Genomic DNA, 27,466 nt, shown 5'->3' on the forward strand with positions numbered 1-27,466 from the left:
CACTCATCAGATTTTCTACCGCCAAGGTTGGTTGGTGGCGCATTGGCGATGTAAGCGGTGGTTAACATTTCTTACAATGCCAATGTCTATCGTTATTGGTGACCACTTACTATCAGGTGGCCCATATAATGTAAAACAGCAATAAGCTCACTCACAACGGGCCACTGTAACTACAGACACAAGGGACATAACATTTTAGTTCCCAAGGTTTATTTCGCATTAGTAGTGTAAGGAGTGGTTAATATTTATTACATCACCAATGTCTATAGGCACTGGTGCACACTAAATTGCTCTATCGTCTTCCTATATTATAAAAAAAAGTAATCATAGGATACAGCTGGCTACATGCTATATGTTACTTAAAATAAATTAAATAAATTTTAATGCGTTTGACAGTCCAACGTTTCCTGACCCAGATGAGAATTCTCACAGCACTATATGCTTGATGCTGTAGATAATAAAGTTTTTGTATGGATATTCAATGCATCTTATCGTTTTTAATTTTAAGAACTAGCTCTATATGTATAGCAATATTTTATTTTATCTCAATAACAAAAGCATTTGCAATCAGACAATATAGTAGACATATTCATTAATCTTCTTTCTTCATTCGAATTAAAAACAAACGGAAATTATCGTGATATAGCAATTTCATTGAATCCTAATACGTTATCGTGGATAGCAGCTGTATAATATGGCTTCGCTGAATGCGTTTGAATTCTCAATTAGTGCTTTATTATGTTAAATTTACTAGATATTTTTGTTTATAGTTTTAATACATATTAGCTTTTTGTTTATAATATTCTTTAATTACAATAAGTATGTATAAAAACGCATATTTTCTAGATAAAACAACGTAAACATTATAGCTTTATTAAAGGTTTATTTATTGACTTTGTAATAATCTAGTAAAAATAAAGACTGGTATTTATAATAAATAAAATAAAAAAAGACTTTTAGTAGTAGTTACTTTAGTTTTTATTTAAACATATTAAAAAAAAAAAACAAAATCAAAATAGAATCAAAAAAACCAATAAAAACTTAAAATAATTAATCGTATCCTCGGCATCCGGTCATTCTTCCCTCGTAACAGCTTGTCCTTCAACCGAGGCCTTTAAAATCTTCCACTGGATTCTGGCATATACGTGTCCACTCTATATAACTTAGTATAAATATATCATTGTTGTAAATTTACAACTTTCAGCTAAGATATACATCATTTACGTAATGTTTTACGTAAATACATTTTCTATGTTAGCTGAAAGTGAAAATAAATTTAAATATTGTCTTTAAAGAAGTATAAGAAAAATAGAGGTATAAGGTTGTATTCTAATTAAATCTCTGTTAATAAAACACCTTTTATGTAGTGGACGTCAAAGAAATATGCAAAAATGTTAATTAACAAATTTGAAAATCATACAAAAGCGTTAATTTTTATTACAAATAAATCTTTCTTTTTTTATAAAGATAAGAAAATTGTTTGCGTGCAACAAGGTCATTCAGATTTAGTATAGTATAATATTATGAAGATAGCTTTTAACGTACTAAATGTTTCACAAAAAAAAATATTGCCGTCCAAAGGGCTATTGCTATGAATCACGGCCAATAGAATAAAAGTGACATTAAAGGTTTTTTGATAGTTAACTTGTTACTTAAAATACATGCATTCAATTAATATAAATATAAATTATATGTAAAGTTTTATATATGAGGCGGGATTAATTATTGGGCTTAATATATGGATCAAAAACAAGAAGCAAGCACCACTATGTTTTCACGTGCTTAATTCAGTGTCAGGTTAACCACGTAGCAAGAGGGGTGGCATATTTAAACTTATGGTCCTGGAGGTAGAGTTGCATTTACAAAAGTCATAGTAAGCCGGCTGATGTCGACATCGATAGTAGATCTCATATAGCTAATAAGCAAACCGACCGTCAGCTGCCGAAGTATCGGTGGGTTTGGCTGTGGGCGGTTGAGAAAGTGGTAAAAATAATAATACGCCACTGAAATATAATTGATAGTCTGGTCGTCAGGACGTAATTATATTGACGGCTGACATTTGCACTATAATACAGACAGACTAGTCGTCAGAACATCATTATATTGATAACTGACATTTGCACTGTAATATTGACAGACAGGTCGTCAAGACGTCTTTATATTGACGGCTGACATTAGCACTGTAATATAATTGATAGTCTGGTCGTCAGAACGCCATTATATTGACGGCTGACATTCGCACTGAAATATAATTGATAGTCTGGTCGTCAGGACGTAATTATATTGACGGCTGACATTTGCACTATAATACAGACAGACTAGTCGTCAGAACATCATTATATTGATAACTGACATTTGCACTGTAATATTGACGGACAGGTCGTCAAGACGTCTTTATATTGACGGCTGACATTAGCACTGTAATATAATTGATAGTCTGGTCGTCAGAACGCCATTATATTGACGGCTGACATTCGCACTGTAATGTAATTGATAGTCTGGTCGTCAGGACGTCATTATATTGACGGCTGACATTTGCACTGTAATATTGACAGACTAGTCGTCAGAACATCATTATATTGATAGCTGACATTTGCACTGTAACATTGACAGACTGGTCGTCAAGACGTTATTATGTTGACGTCTGACATTTGCACTGTAACATTGATATACTGGTCGTCAAGACGTCATTATATTGACGGCTGACATTTGCACTGTAATATTGACAGACTGGTCGTCGAGACGTCATTATAGTGACGGCTGACATTCGCACTGTAATATAGACAGACTAGTCGTCAGAACATCAATATATTGACGGCTGACATTTGCACTGTAATATTGACAGACTGGTCGTCGAGACATCATTATAGTGACGGCTGACATTCGCACTGTAATATAGACAGACTAGTCCTCAGAACATCATTATATTGACGGCTGACATTTGCACTGTAATATTGACAGACTGGTTGTCAAGACGTCATTATTTTGACGGCTGACATTTACACTGTAATATTGACAGACTGGTCGTCAGGACGTCATTATACTAACGGCTGACATTTGCACTGTATTACAGGCAGACTGGTCGTCAACAAGTTAAAACCATATCCAAATTTAAATAAATTATTAAGAAATTAACGCATTCATTTAATTTATTGTCGCCGTGCTTTGGTGGCGCGGATGAGCTAATGACGTATTCTATGTATTAAAAATTCTATAGCTCGATCTTTAAAGTTTCATAACCTTATTAACACTTTATACTAAACACCCATAGCAGATCAAGGGCCCTTCGAAAGAATTTGCCACGGGCCATGCGCTTGCTTAATCCGGCACTGGCTTCATTTGTATTAACAATTAATTTCATACGGAAATTATGGTGAGGAATCTGCATGGATCATAATGGATGATGTTTTGCAAAACATATAAAAGCATGGTGGAATAAGCTTTAAGTTATCGCCAATTATCTTAAGGATTTCGTCCAGGCGTGAGACAATAACGCAAGCCGTATACTGCGCAGTCCATAAATCCTTTCTGGGTCAATTTTTTGTTTCTATAATAAAATGCCGTAACTATTTTTAACTTTGCTAATTAATTAATTTTAATACATCCATATAAAATATATATAAGTTTTAAAAAGCGTGGAGTTAGTATTTGTTGATCATCAGTCAGGAGTTGCATTAAATCAACACACATATATAACAGTTAATACTGACTTGCTCGTTGGTTTTTCTCGGTAGAATGTACATTCTGAACCGTTGATAGCTTTACATAATATAATAAAATTACGATTCAACAGTACTTTTCTAGGATATATTCTACATATAACATTTGATATACCTAACAAGTCTACAATACCATATATATACAAATTATTATATATTGTTAGAACAACATGGCATGTAATCCATATAGTTTCGAATTAAATACAATCCGTCAGTTTATCCGCCTAACTGTATTCGTATCTAGGTGTCGGATTTCAAGTTTCAGACTTCAACAAATTTCAACTGGAAACTTGAGAAACAGAATCAAACTTAATACGATTACCGAGCTTTCACACACTGAATGTTACGTTTACTAGATACATTGAAATATATAGAGATAAAGAATATATTTGAGTAATAGTTCAGTTTGTGTATGTAAAAAATATTTTCTTTTTAAATTTAAATTAGGTAGGTGGATTCCTCAAAAAGAGAGAGGAGGCCTTAGACCAGTAGTGGGACATTTACAGGTTGTTACTTAGGTGGATTCACCACCCACAGACATTGCCGCAGAAGAAATATTAACCATCTCTTATATCGCCTGTTTACCATCTTGAGAACTAGGATATGTCCCTCGTGCCTGTAGTGACACTGGATTACTCACTCTTCAAACCGGAACACAACAATATTAAAAATTCCGATTTGACAAATCCAAATATCCAGTCCGACACTGGAAAATACTTAACTTAAATAAATTTCAATAAGTGATTCAATTTTTGTTTAAATACAAACTAAAACACCTCAGGTATTTTAATGTTTTTATTTTAAAGTCATAACAGAGTAGGGTAATAATTTAGTGTCAATTTGAACTTAAGTTAACACTTCATAGACTCCTTTGATCATTGAGTTCACTTGAATATGCAAAATGGGAAAACCGTATGCTTACAACGCTGGATGTAAGCTATTTATGTAATACTAGCTACCCGACTTCGCACGGGAAAACGTGTCTAAAACGTTTATATTCAAAGATAAGTAACAAAGAAAACTTTGGGTCTATTTTTAAACTAGGAACCTTCGAAAGCGTACGCAGAACACCTCACCAGAGCTTCACCACATTCTTAGAATAGTTTAAGATATTCGGATAATCGTATAATATTTCGTAGCACAATATTCTTAACCTTTGTTATCATTTACATTTATTTTCATGTTTTTATTACTTTTTTAAAAACATGAATACAACATACATACACAATATAAATATTTGTTCTTTTACAAGCTTTTATTTAACTTCATATGTCAAATTCCACTCAACCGTATGAGTGGAATTGGTTGAGCTGAAATATTGAACAAACTGTCGTTTGACTTTGGTGTAAACACAATTTATATAATTATATTTAGTTAGTAGTTAAGCTAAACAAAAGATTCATTTAAATAACTTATACTACATAATTATAAATATATTGATTAATGAAATGTTTGTTTTGTTTCAGCAGAGCGCGTAATTGCGCGAATGGTTGCCGGAGATGAGGGCGCCGCGGCGCGTGACAAGTCTGTTGCTGCCCTTCGCCCTGCTATCCCTGCCGCATGCCTATGTTGCGAACGTCACTACATACCGAGTGAGTAATCTGTTATTCTATATGCTACGCCGGGACTTGACACGGGCAGGTTAGTGGGATATGAATATCGTCGCCCTATAGGCAAAACATCGTATAGAACAAATGCTTATTATTTTTTATTTTTTTATTGAGTTGAAAATCTCAACACCAATGTTATATAATCGTGACAACCTCGAGAAAATTAATAACGGTCACTGATCACACCGACTTAATTTTAATTTGCTATTTTATTTATTTGCTCGTCCTTGCAATTTTCGTTTACGATTTATGTGCTCTAACTACTAGGTCTTCTCATATTTAGGAACCAATTATTTAAATATTATTAACAGGACTATATAGCTTTAATTATTATCTTTAAGATTACTGAATATACTGTTGTAATTACTTAGTTCGTAACATATTTAATTAACTTTAAGAGATTTTGATAATTTAATAGATATTTACTTCCATCTACGCTTTTGATATTTTTTTACATTTGATCTTGCTTTGTTGTTGTGGTAGAATAAAATAAGGGCACTTCTCATTCCATGAGTAAGAGCCGACTAAGGGATTTTTGTTAAGAGCAATCAATCGAGCACTTAAGAGCTCCAACCACGCGTATAGCAGCGGGAAACCAACAAAAACCCGTCCTCCCGAGCAAAAACCATCTCCAAGGAGGGTCGCCTAAACGTTATAAATATGTACTTATGTAATTATTTATTAATAATAGTATATTAAAAATCGTAACACGAAATATCAATCAATTTAGCTTCCTACCGTATCCTGTTCAGTAAACACACGAAACACGATATGTTCTTTTAAAAATGTTCATTTTAAAATTGTATTAAAATTCAAACAATGAATATGAAAGGCTCGACAGCTAAAACTATTCACATACATATGGGTCGTAACTCGTAACCCGAGTTATCAAGTTTTTAACTTTATGCGTTTTTTTCCGGACAGCGAAAAATTACCTTTTAATAGTTTCAGAGCTAAATAATGCCTACGTTTTTATATATCGTTTTCCGATGGCAAATTTCCAAAGCACTTATTCAACGAAATTGCTTGTTAATAACGATTTTCTGATAATGATGCATTGTTACTATGTAAGTAGTTGAAAGTTTATGAACTTTTTTATCGAGAGATATTTAATTTTAACAATATTGTGTCCAATATTCGAGTAGTTTTACATTACATTTTATACAGTTAACATTATTTTTATTTCTTAACATTACTTTTAGAAATTATGAAAAAACTTAATTTTTGACGCGATTTTAACTTATATTGATAGAAAAATATTTGAATACGTTTTATTTATATTCAACTTAATATAACGCGTAATACCTAAAAGAACGGCTTCCATTGAAACAAAAATTTTGCAACAATTCGTAATTATGAACCTGCGGAATTGTTATTGCTTTTAATATACTTTACTATTTAATGACAGCTATTTGAATAAAAAACAGTTGTTCTAACGCTCGCGTTAAAAATATTCGTATAGTTAATAAACCTCATTAGATGAAATTTGAACGGAGTCCGTATCGTTTCGTGCGTAAAAAAGAACTCATTTTATGATACCATATTGTCGTACTAACGTAATTCCATAAACAAATCATTTCCAAAAATTAAATAGTTTTTTAAATATAAAAAACTCTTACTTTAATCTTCAACGTATAATTTATTTTCTTTACTAGCATTAGAATGATCCGTCCATTATGTAATTATATCGAGCTATAACTAGTCGCCAGAGGATGCTTCGTGCTACATACTAATGTCATAATGCGTTATCGTGTCATTCACGATTTCAATAGTTTTACGTACTTGGGCTACAGTAATAATAGCTGAAAAAATAAATGAAAATTAAAAAAAAATGACGTATGAAATAATGCCGCCCCCCGAACACGAGTCGCGTAAACCTTCGCCTAATTTGCGTACATGGGCTCAAGGTCAGCCCTGTCTTTTGCACGATATCTTTTACTGACTTCATAAAGCGAGGGGGTTCTGCATTCGACGCATTTGCTTTTTTCAAACAATTTTTGATCACACAAAAAAATTATTATTTCCGTTACATAGTTTTCAAGTCATTTTTAATTTTTTTCTTAATATTTCTACACTAATTTATCTTTATGTCGCATCATATCTGCACGTGTTTGTATCACAATTTTTCCATGTAATTCTACGCTTATTGCAGTACAATGCATGAGATTAATCTTTTTGCTTGATTGATTAAAACGACCTTATAACGCTACAACTACGATGACGTCAATTAATTGTGCTAATTAATCTGAGAACATACTTAAAGCCGTTTCGATTCTGATATATATAACAAAATATAGTTATAGAAAGACTTGTATTTAATGTACAATGTATATTGTATTTAATGATCCTAACCGAAGAATGCAGGTTCAAATCGGGGCAAGTACCGCAGAGATTTCATGTGCTTCGTTTGTTTGTGACTCAACTAGCTCGGTGGCTTCGAAAAATATAGATATATATATATATATATATATATATATATATTATACTTTATGTATATCTATAACTGCGCAATCGATCTGGTGATGGAATAATAAGACAGGAAGCCATTGCCCAATACGTCTTACACATTTACAGGCTGTTAGCTTTTAATATGTATAAAAAGTACCCCCCCCCCCCCCGTAACAGCCTGTGAATGTCCCACTGCTGGGCTAAAGGCCTCCTCTCCTCTTTTTGAGGAGAACGTTTGGAGCTTATTCCACCACGCTGCTCCAATGCGGGTTGGTGAAATACACATGTGGCAGAATTTCAGTGAAATTAAACACATGCAGGTTTCCTCACGATGTTTTCCTTCACCGTAAAGCACGAGATGAATTTAATCACAAATTAAGCACATGAAAATTCAATGGTGCTTGCCCGGGTTTGAACCCACGATCATCGGTTAAGATTCACGCGTTCTTACCACTGGGCCATAAAAAGTATATGTAAAAAAAAATAAGCAAGATACCTGATTACAATGTGTGAAGTAAGACAGTGTAGAACAATCTTTGTATGATTCAATATATTACAGAAATTAGTAACTTTGGTGTGTCAAATTATAACACATTATAGATTTACTATTTCACTATATATGCATGGTTTCATTTACATTTGTCTAATGAAGTTAAAAATTGGATATCTATTATTTCTCTTAACAACTCATCATATTATTTCATATATAATAATAATTATTATATTTCGATTTCACTTGTTAATGTTGCTACTGGTGGTAGGGCTTTGTGCAAGCTCGTCTGGGTACGTACCACCCACTCATCAGATATTCTACCGCAAAACAGCAGTACTTGATATTGTTGTGTTCCGGTTTGAAGGGTGAGTGAGCCAGTGTAATTACAGGCACAGGGGACATAAAATTAAGATTTTAATGTGCGCCACCAACCTTGGGAACTAAGGTTCCCAAGGTTTGTGGCGCATTGGATATGTAAGCGATGGTTGACATTTCTAACAATGCCAATGTCTAAGGGCGTTGGTGACCACTTACCGTCAGGTGGACCATATGCTCGTCCGCCTTCCTATTCTATAAAAAAAAGAAAGCAAACCAATTAGATACTACATACAGTACATTACAAACAGCACAACCAAACTTGACTGTATATCCAGTGTTTCTTCTCATCTATCAAATCATTCGTATTTCGTGCGCGTCATCATATATTCGCTCTTTGATTTTGCTTTTGTACAGTTTTGGTACAAATTCACGTGTACGTTTAATGAACCAAACATTTACAGTCAATTAGACTACAGTATGTTAACAGAATATCTACACAATTTAAGTACTTGATTTTGAAGCGTGATGTTTGGTCCGAGTATGATATCTAATATTTAAATGACAGAATCTATGTGCAATATTATGAATGCAGAGAACGTATCACATTGCTTCGTAATATAGTTATATATATATATATTTGTATGTATATATGTGTATGTATGTATGTATTATTATATGTGGTTAGTGGGATGTAGATATGTGTAGTTTATTAAATATTTAGTATCTCCTATTTATATGTAAATGCACTTACCTGTTCTCTTACAAAATTCTTTCACCAAAGGTTGTCTGTTAGAGATCGCTATAAGCGATAAGACCGCCTTTGCGCACCATTTTTTATTTTCTTTTTCTTTGATTGTTTCCTACTTCTCTCATTTTATGTATATGTTGTGCAAAAATTGTTAAATAAATAAATAGTTTGCTTACGTCCCTTAATTTAATTGTTATGTGGCATGAAAAATCTAACGTTGAAGTTACTTTTAAATATCAATAAGATGATTTATAGTATACAAAAAATAGGAATCTCCATTACAACGTCCAAACGAACAATGCAAACAAAACAGCGCATACCAAAATAATATGAGAATATAATATAAAAATATAAAGCAAAACATTCAAAAATTGTACTAAAAGAATTTTTTGTTAGCTCTACAGTTGGTATTTTGGCACGTAGAAAAAGAAAATAAATGCAATGCTTTTATAACTGCAAATAAGATGAGCGCGCACGACTTCACTTGCATATTTGCACAGATGGTTTTTATTTCCGTATCATTTCAGCTCAAGGCGTTTATACGTGATTATATTCAACAATAATGTTCTGCCACAGTTTTAATTCGTTTTCGACCAATCGTTTCTACCTGTGAAAATAAACAATGTATTTAAAACTTAATTTATACATTGAATAAAATAAGGTAAATATTTTAATTATTTGCCTTAATTGCAATAATGTTTCGAAAAATATTTCGTTTATCAACATCTGATATTTATTTAATCGGTTTTATTTTCTGTTGAATGTAGATAAGTCTAAAAGTGTAATAAGTCCAAAGGGTGCATAATAATTTCTCCAATGCATCAAAACCATCCGTTCTAAATCTAAGTCTATTACTTATATTGGAACGGACGGTAGCTACTGTCAGACCACAAATGTGCGTAAAGGACTTTTTGGTTAAAAAGCTTAATCAACACTACCGAATTCTTAGCCAGAGTAAAATAAGAGTACAGAAATAACATGTGTAATATACTTTTACTAAAATGTATAATATAAGAAAACAAAATGGAGAATAGCGGACGTAAAGGTCTTGCTCGTGAAGTTCTGACATGTGACACGTAGATGATAGACTATGTGACATGTCGAGTCCGCTGAAACCATCTCTGAATTATACATAATATTTTTTTATAATTATTCGAAATATACTTGATTCCTGTGTGAATTATGTGAGATGAGCAGTTTTATTTCTTCAGTAGGTATGAACCTACTGAAAACTGTTTTGACATACGCGTCCATAGTCCTATGTCGTTCCGCTGAGTCACAAGTCCCTCGTGGCTCTCCTCAGGGGCAAGAGTTATCTTAGTTTTTGGATACGATAGCACAAGTCCATCCCGGCTTCCATATGTTTGTTTGTTTGTTTTCATTTGACACGTATTATTGTTAATATTATTTTTTCAATTTACAATTTTTAAAAAAAACATGTCTTCACACATAAACCTACGCCTCAAGTCAATGAGAACGAACTAACTATTTAAGTACAACCTTGTTCGGAAGTGTTATTCAAATAGCAAGTACCCTTTCAGCTGAGGGGTGATACATATTTAGCTCGCAACGCTCTATCGCACTGACGTCAATTAAGTCTACCATTCGCATATTTGCTGATGATAATAGCTAGACGCAGTATGATATGCCATTCGACTTTATATATGATAATAAATGACGCCAACTTTTTAACCTTCAGCCATAATAATAATAATATTTAATTCAAAATCAGTCTTCGTCCTACATTTGTTTTATAAATAATGTTTGTTATATATAGGTATTTATAATCAACATATTTTTATTAAAATGAGTAAAATAAAATTGAACTGAACCGATTTTAAAAATGAAAATATAAATTAAAGTTAACAATTTTATTACTCTTCGGTTGATTTATAACTACTGCATTTAGATTGGCCGGGCAGTTCTAATAAACGGCTGACACACAGAACAGTAATTGCTGTATATTGCATTGCAATTCCTATCCAGAAATGGTCTAATTGTCGTCAGTGCCTTCAAATAAGATTACTTCGTAATTTTGTTTGACGACTTTAATTCGAGATTCATTTATTTGAACTTTAAAATATTTACTCCGAAGTTTCTAATTTTTTTTTTATTTCCGTACTCCCATGTAGAATATTAAATTTACCAACAGTTTATATTTCAAACATTACGCGTAAATGGGTAGATAATCCAATGATTCAATTAATTATCATCCTCGGGCATAGATTGATGCGCCGAAATACAATTAATTAATTATTATCAATAACTGTCAAATAAAACTGACAAATAAAAAAAATTAGACTACATCCCTATTATTTGATATAGCGATATAGTAATAATCAATAAAAGATTTTTTTTTGTATAAAACGCTTACTTAAATCTATGAATAAAAAATAATAATAATAATATATTGTATATTTGAAGTAGTTTAAAATTAAGGTGTTGTTATCGATGAAACATTCTGGTTTCACTTACATTTTATTCATTAATAAATGCTCGACATAATAAGGGAGCACTACGGTTCATCTCATAATGTAGCAAACGCGTCGAAATCACGTGAAACAGGATTATTTAATCATATTACGGCTAACACGGCTTCAATCAATCAACAGCCAATCGTTGTCCACTGCTGAACATAGGCCTCTCCCAAGGTGCGCCAAAGCTCCCTGTCCTCCGCCTTCCGCATCCAGTTGGTGCCCGCCACCTTCTTAAGGTGGTCGGTCCACCTGGCTGGAGGGCGCCCTACGCTGCACTTGCCGATTCGCGGTCTCCACTCTAGGACTCGTCTGCTCCAACGGCCATCGGTCCTACGACATACGTGACCAGCCCACTGCCACTTCAGCCTGCTAATTTGTGACATGCAAGCTATGTCGGTGACTCTGGTTCTTTTCCGGATAATCTCATTTCTGATCTTATCCTTCAAAGATACTCCGAGCATAGCTCGCTCCATTGCACGCTGAGCGACTTTGAATTTGTGGACTAGTCCCGCAGTTAGTGTCCACGTTTCGGCACCGTATGTCATGGCAGGTAAGACGCATTGGTTGAAGACTTTCGTCTTCAAACATTGCAGTATAGACGACTTGAGGACTTGACGAAGGTTGCCAAATGCTGCCCATCCCAAGCGAATCCTTCGATCGGCTTCCTTCTCGAAGTTGTTCCTACCGACTTGTATTAACTGTCCTAGGTAGGTATATTCACTAACAACTTCGAGAGGTTTCCTCTCGACGTATATCGGTCCCGGCACGACATGCCTATTGAACATGACCTTGGTCTTGTCCAAGTTTATACCGAGACCGACACACCGGGAAGACTCGCCTAGGCAGCATTTCGGTGAGTTGTTCCAGCGACTCTGCTATGATGACGATATCGTCGGCAAATCGAAGGTGTGAGATGTACTCGCCGTTTACATTGACTCCATACCCAGTCCAATCCAGCGTCTTGAAAACGTCTTCCAACGCGTTGGTGAACAGTTTCGGGGATATTACATCCCCCTGTCTCACCCCTCTGCGCAGTTGGATCGCCTTCGTCTTACAGTCCTGGATGTGGACAGTCATTGTAGCGGCGTTGTACAGACATCTCAGTACCTCGATATATCTCCAATCGATATGACATCTCTGCAATGAGTCGAGCACTGGCCAGGTTTCGATGGAGTCGAAGGCTTTCTCGTAGTCCACAAATGCCATGTCAGACGCGGCCTCCCAAACTTGCGAGCGAACACTTTCGATCCCCGATTTTGCTCAATCGCAGCCTTGATGGCATGGGTATTGGAGCGTCGGAGATCGCGTCGCGTCAGCGTTTTTATTGTTCGTAACACGGCTTATTGAGTAATAATACATTAAGGTATGATGGACATTAATATCGGTACATTTGTGTACTAGGGCATAATATTTTACTATTTACTTACAGTGCCTAAAACTATTAAAGGGAATATTTTGCTAATCAAATTCATAGCCCGAAATAACTCACATATTTCGGGCTATGGTGAGTATTTAAGGAGCGTGTTAGTCGTTCGACATGCTCGGAAGTTTATTTCCACCGTCAAATATAATTTAAATAATTTATTTCGTTGTAGGAGGAACTGGAGTCGTCTCTCCGCCTCGTGCACGCAGTCGCCACAGGCGCGACTGGTGCACTTTGTGTCACGCACCATTACGGCCGTCTCCGTGCTCCTATGCATGCTTCAAGATGGGATACGGCGAGAGCACGAGCGGATCTCGCCGCAAATATTCTACATCAACTTGGCTTGGAAACCGCTGGTAAGGGTTTAAATTTTTGCTTCAAAAATTTCCGACAAGTCGATTTCCTCTTATAAAGATTTCTCGCTCTCTGTTACTTGTTGCTGTCTTTACCTATACGTTAAATAAACATAAATCAACAACTCCAAGCATTGTGGCCAAACGAAGCTTCTTTATAAACAGTAATTGAGATACTGATTTTCCCATAAACATTTCCTGTATATGTTTATGTTTCCATGTATATGTTTTTATTTCATTCTTACTCGCAACGCATGCGATAATAGGTAGTCCGTTTTTTTTGTTTTTTGGATCTGTGTATCTCATGAATATGAAACTTATCTCTGAATAGTTTTGTAGCTTAGAAACATTAAGAGTCATAGAGTTGACAATAATAAACTCACACAAACGCATTTAAAACACGCAGGTTGTTTTTTATATAAAGATTATTTTATGGTTTGTACTAGTACAAATCATTAATTAATGTATTGACCATTGTTGTCAATGCACTTTTACCATTCTAACGGAAGTTCATTGATGCCTTTGCTACAGATATCTGGGGACAGTATTCGAAGTACTTTTGGAGGCCGTAGGTTCCTAATTAAATCGAAATTCACTAAGGAACTTAAAAAAAACTATTCAGCTTACGTCAAACAAATTAAATTAAAAAGCTTAACTTAGCGAACTACTTTTTCATATACATAGATAATATAGTTACAGCTATGTGTCGGTACTTATGTCGCAGACTTAAAGGCTTCATCTAATTAGAGTTTCTAGACGAGAGTGTAGCTCAAATGCAAGCTTTGATTTGATTTGATAATTAATAAAACGCGGAGATGGGTAATGTTATGTGCTCGGAAATAGTCTCTAAATTTTCTTTAAGCTGATAATCTTTATAATCATTAATTTGTTTAACGTCATACTACAAACTATAACGGCTTTTTAGGGGGTGATTAGTTCAACAATGTGTTTTCCTATTTTCAATTTTTAGTCAATAAGTGATGACATGAGCTAAATCGACATTACTAAAAATTAAAGTACTTGTTTGTTACTTACTAATAAGTAAAGTAAATACTAACTAAAGACTCGTTAAACAACGTTTATAAGTAAGGTCAATATACTATAAAACAGGTGATTATATAAAAATATGATAAAGTATATTTATGTTCTGAATGAATTTCTATGATTATATGAAGAGCCGAAATAGTCTAGTTGTTAGAACGCGTGATTCTTAACCGATGATCGTGGGTTTAAGCCCAGGCAAGCGCTACTGAATTTTTATGTGCTTAATTTGTGTTTATAATTCATCTCGTGCTTGACGGCGAAGGAAAACATCGTGAGGAAAATCTACATGTGTCTAATTTCACTGAAATTCTGTCACATTTGTATTCGACCAACCCGCATTGGAGCAGCGTGATGGAATAAGCTCCAAACCTTCTCTGCTGCTAACCCAGCAGTGGGACATTCACAGGCTGTTACTGATTATATGATGCAATAGTCCATCAATAACTTCATAGCTTATTGTGGAGTCTATAATTAATTCAAATCCTACACATAACTTTGTTTGCTTGGGCTTCGTATGTACCTACATATGTACATTTGTATATATTCATTTTAATGTTAGGTACACCTTACATTCAATGAACTTTACATTCAAATTCTTAATAAAAGTTGCTTAATACAGTTATAAAAGTCATACATATTTAGAAGTTGACTTCAAAGGACATGTTTCATAAACTTTAACATAATTATAACAAATATTATATTACAAATATTTCGAGCGGCTATATGGGCTTTGGACTCAATAAAAGAGCCGAAATTAATTGAATATAATCAAAACATATTTTATTTCTCGTGACTAAATCTCAGAGAATATACTTTTCATTATCTAGAGGAGCACTGAAAATCTTATATGATAATGATATTTATCTTAAAGCATGTGTTCATCGTTTGTGTTGGCATCGTTCTCAACTAAGTTTCAGATATATTAGTGCAGTCGGTTGAACATACTTCAGTTATAATAAACTTACCGAGTTTCAAAAGAGAGGGCAGTGGTTCAAATGTATAAAAATGCGTTATTTTATATTTTATTTATTAATTACAAGTTGGTATTATGGATTTTACTAATGCAATATCGCTAAGTAAACTATCGAATTTGTCTATTTTATATCTTATTATTAAAAGCTAATTATAAAGCTAAAATTTCTAAACAGTATTATTCTGTTTTTTTTTTTAATGTTATTTTAGAAGGGCAGATCAGCCTTTGGTGGTGTGTGGTTATATATACCTTATTGCATATTGTCACCTTCGAACGTTGGTATTGGCAACTACAAAAAGCATAGACATGCCACGTTCCTTGTCTATAATAACACTGGCTTTACACTTTAACTTGTAATAATTGGTAATTTTTATTTTTTGGATTTTTTTTTTATAATTTATATTGTTTCAGAAGTCCTCATGGCAGTTTCACGGGGTTTGGTGATAGGCGGTAGTGCATCGGAGCGCGCGGTTGGTGCTCGTGCCATTGCGTTAAGAAGTGATGGTGTCGTAAATAGCACAGTTGCATGGGAAAGATACGGAGTAGCTGAACCAGTGGCAGTTGTATCACCACAGCTTGAAAAACCACCCGACCCTGAATATCCCTGGTAAATATTTCTGAAAAAATACGAAAAAATACTATTTTATTTATAAATCGAATTATTCTATACATTACTAGTACTCAAATAGTTTCTAAATATTAATTGGTGTTTTAGGTACGTTTCGGCAGAGGAAAGCGAATCTTTACGATCGCCAAAGTTTATGCCATCACCCCCTGGTGCGACAATGGAAGGGTGGTGGACATACCCTTACTATAGTTGCGAAGCAAAGCGCTGGCTGTTATCTTATACGGTCCCTGTGTCCACAATTCGAGGGTAAGGCTGAATTATTCATTAATGTTCTAAAGGCACATGTACATTATTTACCTTTCTATTCACAGCATCTAATATTATATTTATGAGAATAAAGATTTTTTTTTATTTTTATACAAAAGATAATTTTGTACATCTAATATTATAAAATAGTAAATAATGGGGAAAATTTACTTAGAAAGTAATATTCATATATCATTGATTCACACATACAAATTGTTTTCACGAAGCAAAATCAATAATCGTCTTAAGTAACATCTGATAAGGTTTTCAAGAGTAAGTGATGTTCATTAAATGATAACGTAGCATTATTCCTCGTTTCAGATTAAAGGGAGTTGTTTCTCTAGACATTGATATATCTAACTTGGAAATAAATCAGTGTGAAGTGGATAGCGAAGAGGAAAATGATAATCAAATTTATTCATTTCACGGAACCCATAAATGTCCAAATGAGACTACATATGTAAGCAAATAAATTCGAATACTTTGGTTCATCTTAGTGATATTACTTGGTACGGTTTTAATGTAAGCTCGTCTGGGTAGTTACCACCCACTCATCAGATATTTTACCTCAAATCAGCAGTACTCAGTATTGATGTGTTCCGGTTTCAAGGGTGAGTAAACCAGTGTAATTACAGGCACAAGGGACATAACATCTTTGTTCCCAAGGTTGGTGGCGCTTTAGCGATGTTAGCGATGGTTAATATTTCTTATAATGCCAATGTCTATAGCTGGTGGTGACCACTTGCCATCAAGTGGCCCAATTGCTATTAAACTATTAAAATAGTTGCAGTATTTGTTTGTTATATAAAACATAAATATCGAATATAAAAACTTTGATTTTAGCAAGGTATTATACCCACCTACATAATATTTTTTAAGGTATATAAAGTTGGCTCCTACAATGAATTTCGAATCGCCTTTTTACACGGTATATGGCGATATAACTACAGCTGAACCATCGCCACCGGCTTGGAATATATTCCGCTTTAAACAAATCACAAAAAACACAGTATTCTCTTTTCTACTAAATAAGTTTTTATATATTCATTCATGTTTACAATTAAATGTATCTAACTATACGACAACTACCTTCTGGCAGTTTTTATAATTTATATAATTTACCTGGCCATGATCGTAATAATTCTATTTTAAAGTACTTAATGACAAAAAATAAAAAAAAGTTAAAAAAAAAAACTATAAATTGGAATCCATATATTTATCAATTTTTGTTTTTAGTGCGAATACAAACCAAATAGAGAAATAAGTGTTCGCTACAGTGGTTGGGCGCGCGGATCCTACATTTGTAGATGTCGGCCCGGATTTTACTCGATGCATCACCCCGAGGGGTTCAACGGATCGTTAGTGGAAAGTAAGATGTTTTAAAATTATTAATCGAAATTTCTAGTTTTAGTCTCAGTTTAAAAAAAATGAACTATTTTGCGAATTTACTAAGTATACAGAAAGACTGCTTATTATATGTGCGTTTTTTTTCTTTAGAAACGTACTTCGGTTTTCCAAAAAGTATCGTCTAAGTGATTTTTATAATTCTTTTACTAAGGTAATCAGTACATCTCTGAAAATATTCCTTCTCTTGTATTTTGTAATGTCTTGTCTTTTATAATATCTTGTATTTTATAATATTTCTATTACCTTTATGAGTGTAATTTATTTGAATATTATTCGTTTATTCTTAATAGTGTAATAGTGTACAACACTACAACTCTTTCATTTACTGTCTCGTTGATCTTATATGTGCATAGTTGTGGCTATATATAAGGCCGTAAATCCAGAGATCTTAGGTTTAAATCCCAGGTGGGTCAATAAAAAAGATTGGGGTTTTCCTTCCAAGAATCTCAGTAGCAGTCCGGAAACTGGAATTTGGAAGTGTGTACCTCCCATACCTCGGAAATCACGCAAAGCCGTTGGTCATACCGCCTGCGCCTGTATTCTATCCGGTGGTGTGAATTGCCGTCCTATCGAATCTGATATAAGAATGAGGGCGACTAGAGTGCACCTATGTTTTTACTTACATTTGTGCACTATAATCTGTCCTGCGTATTGGCTAATAATAATAATATCCTAGAACATTATCTCCAAACTAAGCAGAGCTTGTGCTATGGAAACCAGACAACTGATATACTACTTATACTACTTTTCTTTTGTAAATACGTACTTATATAGATAATTACACCCAGTCTCAGGACAAACAGACATGTTCATGCACACAAATGTCTGTCCTGGGTGGGAATCGAACCCACAACCTTCGGCGTGAAAGGCAAGTATCATCATCAAATATATCTTGAGATTGGCCGCTGGAACTTTCTCTTTGGGTACATTTCTTCCAACTAAAATATTTCAGACAGTGTCCTCTTATATATGTACGATATTAAAATACTAATTGTGTTTGATTGGTGAAGTTGGTTCAATTAAAAAAAAAACAATTCTTTACATACGTTGAGCGCAATTAAAAGTAATATAGTAAGTTGCAAACATATTTTATTTATATTGCAACATATTTATCCTCAGTTGCTTATCAAGAATACGAAGAGAACAGCTTAGAGAATTGGAGCGAACCGTACGATTGTCTCCAATGCCAACCAGGGTGTGAGACATGCAAGGGACCAGAGCCATGTCTTGCCACATATAACTGGCCTTTTCGGTATTTATAAAATACTTTTTACATACTAACATTCAATATATAAAAGTCCTTAAAAGATCATACGACCACCAGCTAGTAATATGAAAGTTACACATTTATCCATGGAGTCTATAAAGTCTTTTACGTACCACTCCTAACATAAATTTTAATAAGTTTCAAAACATTTACTCGTATGTAAGTAATACTTAAGTCTTTTTTTACAGGATATCGCTGTTAGTGATATCGGTGAGCTGTGCGGTGATGACGGTCTTACTTACCATTTACACACGTCACCATCGGCGTGTGAAGGTGTTCCGTGTAGCCAGTCCCGTATTTCTCTCTATAACACTTCTAGGTTGCGCTATCATGTATATGGAGGTAAGTTTACTTTAACTCTCTAAATTCAATAAACCTGTTCTTAAAGTAACAGCCTGTAAATGTCCCACAGCTGGGCTAAAGCCCCCTTCCTTAGGATCCTCCCTGGTGGTAGGGCTTTGTGCAAGCTCGTCTGGGTAGGTACCACCTACTCATCAGATATTCTACCGCAAAACAGCAATACTTGATATTGTTGTGTTCCGGTTTGAAGGATGAGTCAATCAAATCAATCAATCAACAGCCAATCGTTGTCCACTGCTGAACATAGGCCTCTCCCAAGGTGCGCCAAAGCTCCCTGTCCTCCGCCTTCCGCATCCAGTTGGTGCCCGCCACCTTCTTAAGGTCGTCGGTCCACCTGGCTGGAGGGCGCCCTACGCTGCGCTTGCCGATTCGCGGTCTCCACTCTAGGACTCGTCTGCTCCAACGGCCATCGGTCCTACGACATACGTGACCAGCCCACTGCCACTTCAGCCTGCTAATTTTGCAAGCTATGTCGGTGACTCCGGTTCTTTTCCGGATAATCTCATTTCTGATCTTATCCTTCAGAGATACTCCAAGCATAGCTCGCTCCATAGCACGCTGAGCGACTTTGAATTTGTGGACTTTGCCGTGGAGTACCGGCTTAGAATAGTACTCCCCCAATCTCATCCCGTGGGTGTCGTAAGAGGCGACTGAGGGACGGGGAAAAGGGGAGGATGGGCAGCAGCTTCCCCCCCATAAACGACTTACCCTCTACTACTGCGCTCGCCAACATGCCTGCCCAGCGCGGCGAGTATAGGCAAACCCTCCTTAATGGCAGATGCGCCCAAAAAAAGGCACCCAATTACCGGCAAGCCCGCTAGGCCCGACCAAGGTAGCGGTCGCGGTATCGGCAGAGCAGGGGGTGCTAAGAATCACCGGTTCAGGGCAGGCTACCGTATAAAACGACTTCACATGGCAACGTACAATGGACGCTCGATGAGGCTGGACCATCACCTCGCCGAATTAGAGTTAAGTCATATAAACTGGCATATACTGGGGTTATCTGAAGTCCAAAGACAGGGGGAGGACACGATAACTCTAGAGTCCGGTAACTTACTCTACTTCCACGAACGTGATAACCTCTCCCAGGGTGGTGTCGGTTTTCTAATAAAAAAGGATCTCATTAGCAGCATTGTGGAAATCAGTAGTGTGTCGAACCGGGTAGCGTACTTTGTCCTAAAACTTTCCGACAGGTACTCCCTGAAGATCGTACAGGTATATGCGCCAACTTCGACCTTACTCTGATGATGTGGTCGAAGTACGAGGACATCGCAAAGGCCCTCAACGACACCTCGAAGGCCCACTACAATGTTGTTATGGGAGACTTTAATGCTAAAGTGGGAGTACAAGATAGCGGTGAATCGAAAGTCGGACCTTACGGCTTGGGCTGCAGAAATCACAGGGGGCAAATGCTGGTAAACTTTCTCGAAGCGCAGGGGCTCTTTTTGATGAATTCTTTCTTTCAAAAGAAGACTCAGAGGAGGTGGACCTGGCGAAGCCCCGATAACGTGACAAGGAACGAGATAGACTTTATCATTTCGAATAAAAGGCACATATTTAGAGATGTTTCAGTGATGAACAGGTTTAATACCGGAAGATATCACCGCTTGGTTCGAGGCACTCTATATATCGACTTCAAAGCCGAAAGATCGAGAATGATGAGGTCTACTCTTCGACCTACCATGCTCCAAGCTGCTCAAGGCTCCGAAAAGTTCCAAATGGAACTTCAAAATCAATTCACCGCGTTGGAAACCGTAAGCAGCATTGATGAGAAAACACATCCCGCAAGTGTTTTCCGCCATAGAGAAGAGACAATGCACCAAAACTCTCTGCTGAGACACTCGAGCTCATGAGAAAACGACGAGAACTACCATCGTTTTTGTGAGATAAGTACTTAAATCGAACAATAAAAACGCTGACGCGACGCGATCTCCGACGCTCCAATACCCGTGCCATCAAGGCTGCGATTGAGCAAAATCGGGGATCGAAAGTGTTCGCTCGCAAGTTTGGGAGGCCGCGTCTGACAAAACTTAAAACTGAAAATGGTGGGGTCGTTAACTGTAGGCCTGAGATTGTCGGAGAAGTAGAGAGGTTTTATGGGCAGTTGTTCTCTTCAAGATCGGATAAACCCGTGGGAATCAGTATTGATGACCAGCGCGCCCCTCTTACGCGCCATTACTCCGAGGAGCTCCCGGTCGTTGACCAAGGCGAGATTAGGGCGGCTCTAGAACAGCTTAAAAACAACAAAGCTCCGGGAGATGACGGAATCACAACAAAGTTGCTTAAGGCAGGCGGGACTCCGGTCCTGAAAGAGCTAGCAAGCCTCTTTAATTCCGTCATCCAACATGGCAAGACCCCGGAAACGTAGAGCGGGACTGAGGTGGTACAGCTTTTCAAGAAAGGTGATAAAACCCTCTTGAAAAACTACAGACCAATCTCTCTCCTGAGTCACGTGTATAAGCTGTTTTCAAGAGTCGTCACGAACCGTCTCGCCAAACGACTTGACGAGTTCCAGCCCCCAGAGCAAGCCGTCTTTCGATCAGGCTACAGCACCGTGGACCACATCCATACTGTTCGGCAGATAGTGCAGAAAACCGAAGAGTACAATCAGCCGCTGTGTATGGCATTTGTGAACTACGAGAAAGCCTTCGACTCCATCGAAACCTGGGCAGTGCTCGACTCATTGCAGAGATGTCATATCGATTGGAGATATATCGAGGTACTGAGATGTCTGTACAACGCCGCTACAATGACTGTCCACATCCAGGACTGTAAGACGAAGGCGATCCAACTGCGCAGAGGGGTGAGACAGGGGGATGTAATATCCCCGAAACTGTTCACCAACGCGTTGGAAGACGTTTTCAAGACGCTGGATTGGACTGAGTATGGAGTCAATGTAAACGGCGCGTACATCTCACACCTTCGATTTGCCGACGATATCGTCATCATAGCAGAGTCGCTGGAACAACTCACCGAAATGCTGCGTAGCCTAGGCGAGTCTTCCCGGTGTGTCGGTCTCGGTATAAACTTGGACAAGACCAAGGTCATGTTCAATAGGCATGTCGTGCCGGGACCGATATACGTCGATGGGAAACCTCTCGAAGTTGTTAGTGAATATACCTACCTAGGGCAGATAATACAAGTCGGTAGGAACAACTTTGTGAAGGAAGCCGATCGAAGAATTCGCTTGGGATGGGCAGCATTTGGCAACCTTCGTCAAGTCCTCAAGTCGTCTATACCGCAATGTTTGAAGACGAAAGTCTTCAACCAATGCGTCTTACCTGCCATGACATACGGTGCCGAAACGTGGACACTAACTGCGGGAAGGATGAGTGAGCCAGTGTAATTACAGGCACAAGGGACATAAAATCTTACATCTTATAATTCACATTTTTATGTGCCAATCAACGTATTCAGGCTTTCTATCACATATGTACTAAGTTTGTTTGCAATAATATATCGGCATTGCGCAACAATTAAGTGTATTTAATTAATAACAATTTGAATTTTTCTAAAAAAAAACTTGCAGGTTCTTCTCGGTAGAATCCACATTCCGAACCGGTGGTAGCGCTTGAAGATTTAAACGTACTTGAGACTTTTGCGTCTATTTGAAAAAAAAATTTGATTAGACACAAAACGACTTCACTATAAGTTTATGTATTACATTTAAACTAAAGTAATTAGCAGGAATCTAATTGGTTAGTTCAGTAAATTAGTTTTTAATTCTAAACCTACTTAAGATAACAAATTAAAGAAAACTAAGTCAAACAAAACTAATACAAAATTCTAAATTAGTTTAGAATTTTGCTTTGAGTTCTTTGACTACTGCATTTCCTACCGAGGATTCGCCCACATGTGCGCCCACTGGGGGTGGGGTAGGTGTTACGTACCCTATGTCCTTTACTGATAACGTGTACCTATGCAAAATGACGTAATAATCGTTGAACAGTTAATGCGTGAAAGTATTACTAGCATCAATGATATTAATAGGATGTTCACACTAAAACATAAGAAATAATCAAAACTTTGTGTGCCTTAAGAAATAGAAATAGAAAATAATAACAATTAAACTAAAATACAAGCTAAAGAAATAATATATCCAATATCAATAAAGTTATAAGCACTAATTAATAATTTGATTAATGACCTTTTTTAAATCATCCATACCATCATTACTGGTGGTAGAGCTTTGTGCGAGCTCGTCTGGGTAGGTACCAACCACTCATCAGATATTCTACCGCAAAACAGCAGTACTTGGTGTTGTTGTGTTCCGGTTTGAAGGGTGAGTGAGCCAGTGTAATTACGGGCACAAGGAACATAACATCTTAGTTCCCAAGGTTGGTAGTGCATTGGCGATGTAAGCGATGGGTAACATTTCTTACAATGCCAATGCTAAAAAAAATCAAATTTATTATTACTCAGAAATACCAAATAGGTAAGTTATTATATTATAACCTACTTTACCTAAAGTTATTATATTTTAAGCTAGCTTCTAGCTTGTACGTCAGATTCTAAATGATCTTCTGCGAATCCGTATCGTAATTATTTGTTTGTTATTAAATCACTTGAAATGGGCCAGTTAAGAAAAGGGGTCATTTATTTATTATTTATTCGCAATAAGTCTTTCGTTTATTTGCAATACTTTTCGGTGATATGAAAACTAAGTGAAGTGATTTAATTATATTATTATAAAAAAAATCTTAAGGTTAATTTGATGACGTTTTAGATGGCTGCAATATTCCCGGTTTTGGACAGATACTCCTGCATCGCAACGAAATGGACCCGACATATGGGCTTCTGTATTACGTACACTGCTCTACTTATGAAAACTTGGAGGTGAATATTTGAATGACGTATCATATTTGATTTTATTGTATATTTAGCTTAATAATAAAACGTAACATATTGTCTCTGGTTGAAAATACTCCTAAATTTGTTATGTACCATTAACAGGGTAATTGATATAGGTACGACGTATATAAAAATCCTAGTTATATAAAAAAGCTTTGGTTATATAAAACACAGTAAGTAATATTTTATAATTGCTAAATAGTGGAACTACAAAGATACAATAACTTTGTTGCAAAAATATTAGTCTAAAATATATGAATAAACCAAATAAATTTAGCTGTATTATATTTATGGTATGGTATATTTCAGAGTATCGCTTACGTATAGAGTTAAATCAGCACACAAACTGAAATTAACCGACAAACAGCTGTTACAATGGATGGCTCCGATCCTTCTCATTATGTTGGTGTATCTTGGGACTTGGACGCTATCCGCACCTCCTGACGCTGAAGTAGTAAGTCACCTTTTCTACCAGTCAAATTTTGAGGATACTTACAATTCATTGTATACAAAGCCAATAGAACTTAATACATATATATGCAAAATAAACTTGGTATCCATTTACTCAAGTCATAATTTTATAAAAACGTGGACATTTATAGATTACAGATAACAGAGGATTGAAGTTTAAACAATGTACATACAATTGGTGGGACCACAGTTTAGCTATAGGTAATATTATTTTATTATTATTATTCTTATAGGTTGAAAAATATTGTGACTACGTACTCTGAAATTTATTAATCTTCAAATTTGATTATAGGAGAAATTCTGTTCCTTCTTTGGGGCGTTCGAGTGTGTTATCGAGTAAGACACGCCGAAAGTCTCTACAACGAAGCGAGACTTATTTCCATCGCCATTTACAACATATTTACCGTCAATTCCCTTATGATCGCCTTTCAGTAAGTACTTCACTTCAATGGTTTTTAAGAGGATACAATTCTATTATTTACAATGGGGCATTCTTTCAGCTTGCTGATTCTCCCACGAGCTGGTCCTGATATTAAATATTTGCTAGGTTTTATAAGAACGCAATTATCTACTTCAACAACGGTGTTACTAGTTTTTCTGCCCAAGGTAAGAAACGAAATCGTATTTTTTTTTTCATTTAATTTAGGAAGGCAGAAAAGCAAATGGGCTACCTGGTGGCCATTCATCTTAGCTCATGTACACTGGCATTGCAAGGAATAACATCGTCAATGGACCCCAAGATAACTAAGACACGTCGCTTGTGCTTATCATATCGCTGTCTCTCTTCAAACCAGAACACAACAGTTAAAGTATAGATGTTTGGCTCTTCAATAGATGCATAAGTTCTACCGCCGATACAATTAATGATTTATGAAATAAAAGATAAAGGAAAGCCACAAAGAACAGTTATATAAATATATTATAAATTGAAAAATTATTGAATGTTTTCGTTAGTTTTCTGAGGATTTAAAAAAGCAAAAAGTGTTTTTTAATAACATTAAATAAGCATCATACAATAAAAAGTAATAACTTCCTCGACTGTCTTGACTGAATTTGAACTGTAAGTGACAGCCTGTAAATGTCCCACTGCTGGGCTAAGACATCCTCTCCCTTTTTGAGGAGAAGGTTTGGAGCTTACTGGTGGTAGGGCTTTGTGCAAGCTCGTCTGGGTAGGTACCACCCACTCATCAGATATTCTACCGCAAAACAGCAATACTTGATATTGTTGTGTTCCGGTTTGAAGGGTGAGTGAGCCAGTGTAATTACAGGCACAAGGGACATAAAATCTTAGTTCCCAAGGTTGGTGGCGCATTGGATATGTAAGCGATGGTTGACATTTCTTACAATGCCAATGTCTAAGAGCGTTGGTGACCACTTACCATCAGGTGGCCCATATGCTCGTCCGCCTTCCTTTTCTATAAAAAAAAAAAAAAAAAAGCTTATTCCACCACGCTGCTCCAATGCGGGTTGGTGGAATAAACATGTGGCAGAATTTCGATGAAATTAAACACATGCAGGTTTCCTCACGATGTTTTCCTTCACCGAAAAGCACGAGATGAATTATAAACAGAAATTAAGCACATGAAAATTCAGGGCTTGCCCGGGTTTGAACCCACGTTCATCGGTTAAGATTCACGCGTTCTTACCACTGGGCTATCTCGAGTTTTGAATTTTAACTGTAACAACTTAATATTTTATCCATATATGGTTCTAGGTTCTACGCGTGGTTCGCGGTACCGGCGACACGTGGGACAGCAGGGCACGTGCTCGTGGCGTGCCCGCTTCTTCTTCCCTTAACGGGATTGGTCTTGTGCCCGACGAACCACCGGATCTCTTCCAAGAGAATGAGGAACTCAAGGTATGTTTGAAAAACAAATATTTCATACATATTATTACTACCCCGTTCATCCACTGCTGGAGTGCTCCTCTGAGTCCGATCTTCAGCTCTTATTTTCCAACTTGTGTGTTGTAACTTTACTTAGCCTGAAAACGTCTTGCCTTACTTATTCAAAAGCTAATATATATAATCCATAATTTGGAATATTTTTTTAAAATCAAAACAAATGTATTTTAAATAATACAAAAATTGGCAACGGTTTCTTATTTATATATTTTTAAATATTATAAATTGCAATTCGTATACTTTCAGGAGGAAGTACAGAAGCTAGCTGCGCAGATTGAGTTCATGAAGATCGTACAAATGGAAATGCACAACCGACATTTGCGGCCGCGGCCTGGCGGATATTTTACGACAAACGCTGCAAACGTACCCCAGAGTCCAATGCATGCAAAGACTGTTAACATTTCACAAGTATAACGTTTTGTAATATCTGAGGTACTCTATATTAAAAGAAATAGTTTAGGTGGGATTAGGTTTTCGTACACTTCAATTCGAGTCGGCTGTTTTAAATATTAAAAACGAATTAGTCTTTTCATTTACATAGAAGGACATACCTAGTTTTTTTTATAGAATAGGTAGGCGGACGAGCAAATGGGCTACCTGACATGACATGAAACATGTCATTTATTTACATTTTTGTTCACGATGATCCAAAAAATAGCAATTTTTTCCATAACATGCGTGAGCGTTGGACACATTATATAACTGAATGTGGCAGTACTATTACATA

The 27,466-nt window shown here is 36.1% G+C and overlaps 1 protein-coding gene across 1 annotated transcript in view; it reads left to right on the top strand.

Moving 5' to 3' along the window:
• The window catches only part of LOC126771836 (probable G-protein coupled receptor CG31760), an 83,703-nt gene that overhangs the window by 55,357 nt on the left and 880 nt on the right, over window positions 1-27,466 (top strand). Inside the window, exons 3-17 of the mRNA XM_050491967.1 lie at window positions 5,186-5,311; window positions 13,409-13,592; window positions 16,018-16,213; window positions 16,322-16,480; window positions 16,802-16,940; window positions 17,717-17,849; window positions 19,007-19,139; window positions 19,343-19,496; window positions 24,241-24,350; window positions 24,675-24,819; window positions 24,968-25,037; window positions 25,129-25,267; window positions 25,337-25,442; window positions 26,551-26,694; window positions 26,986-27,147. Coding sequence (XP_050347924.1) covers window positions 5,219-5,311; window positions 13,409-13,592; window positions 16,018-16,213; window positions 16,322-16,480; window positions 16,802-16,940; window positions 17,717-17,849; window positions 19,007-19,139; window positions 19,343-19,496; window positions 24,241-24,350; window positions 24,675-24,819; window positions 24,968-25,037; window positions 25,129-25,267; window positions 25,337-25,442; window positions 26,551-26,694; window positions 26,986-27,147 — 2,067 coding nt within the window. The 5' untranslated portion in view covers window positions 5,186-5,218. The remainder of the gene's footprint in view (window positions 1-5,185; window positions 5,312-13,408; window positions 13,593-16,017; window positions 16,214-16,321; window positions 16,481-16,801; window positions 16,941-17,716; window positions 17,850-19,006; window positions 19,140-19,342; window positions 19,497-24,240; window positions 24,351-24,674; window positions 24,820-24,967; window positions 25,038-25,128; window positions 25,268-25,336; window positions 25,443-26,550; window positions 26,695-26,985; window positions 27,148-27,466) is intronic.

Source organism: Nymphalis io, chromosome 11 (assembly GCF_905147045.1).
Source record: "Nymphalis io chromosome 11, ilAglIoxx1.1, whole genome shotgun sequence".
Classification (NCBI taxonomy): Eukaryota; Metazoa; Arthropoda; class Insecta; order Lepidoptera; family Nymphalidae; genus Nymphalis; species Nymphalis io.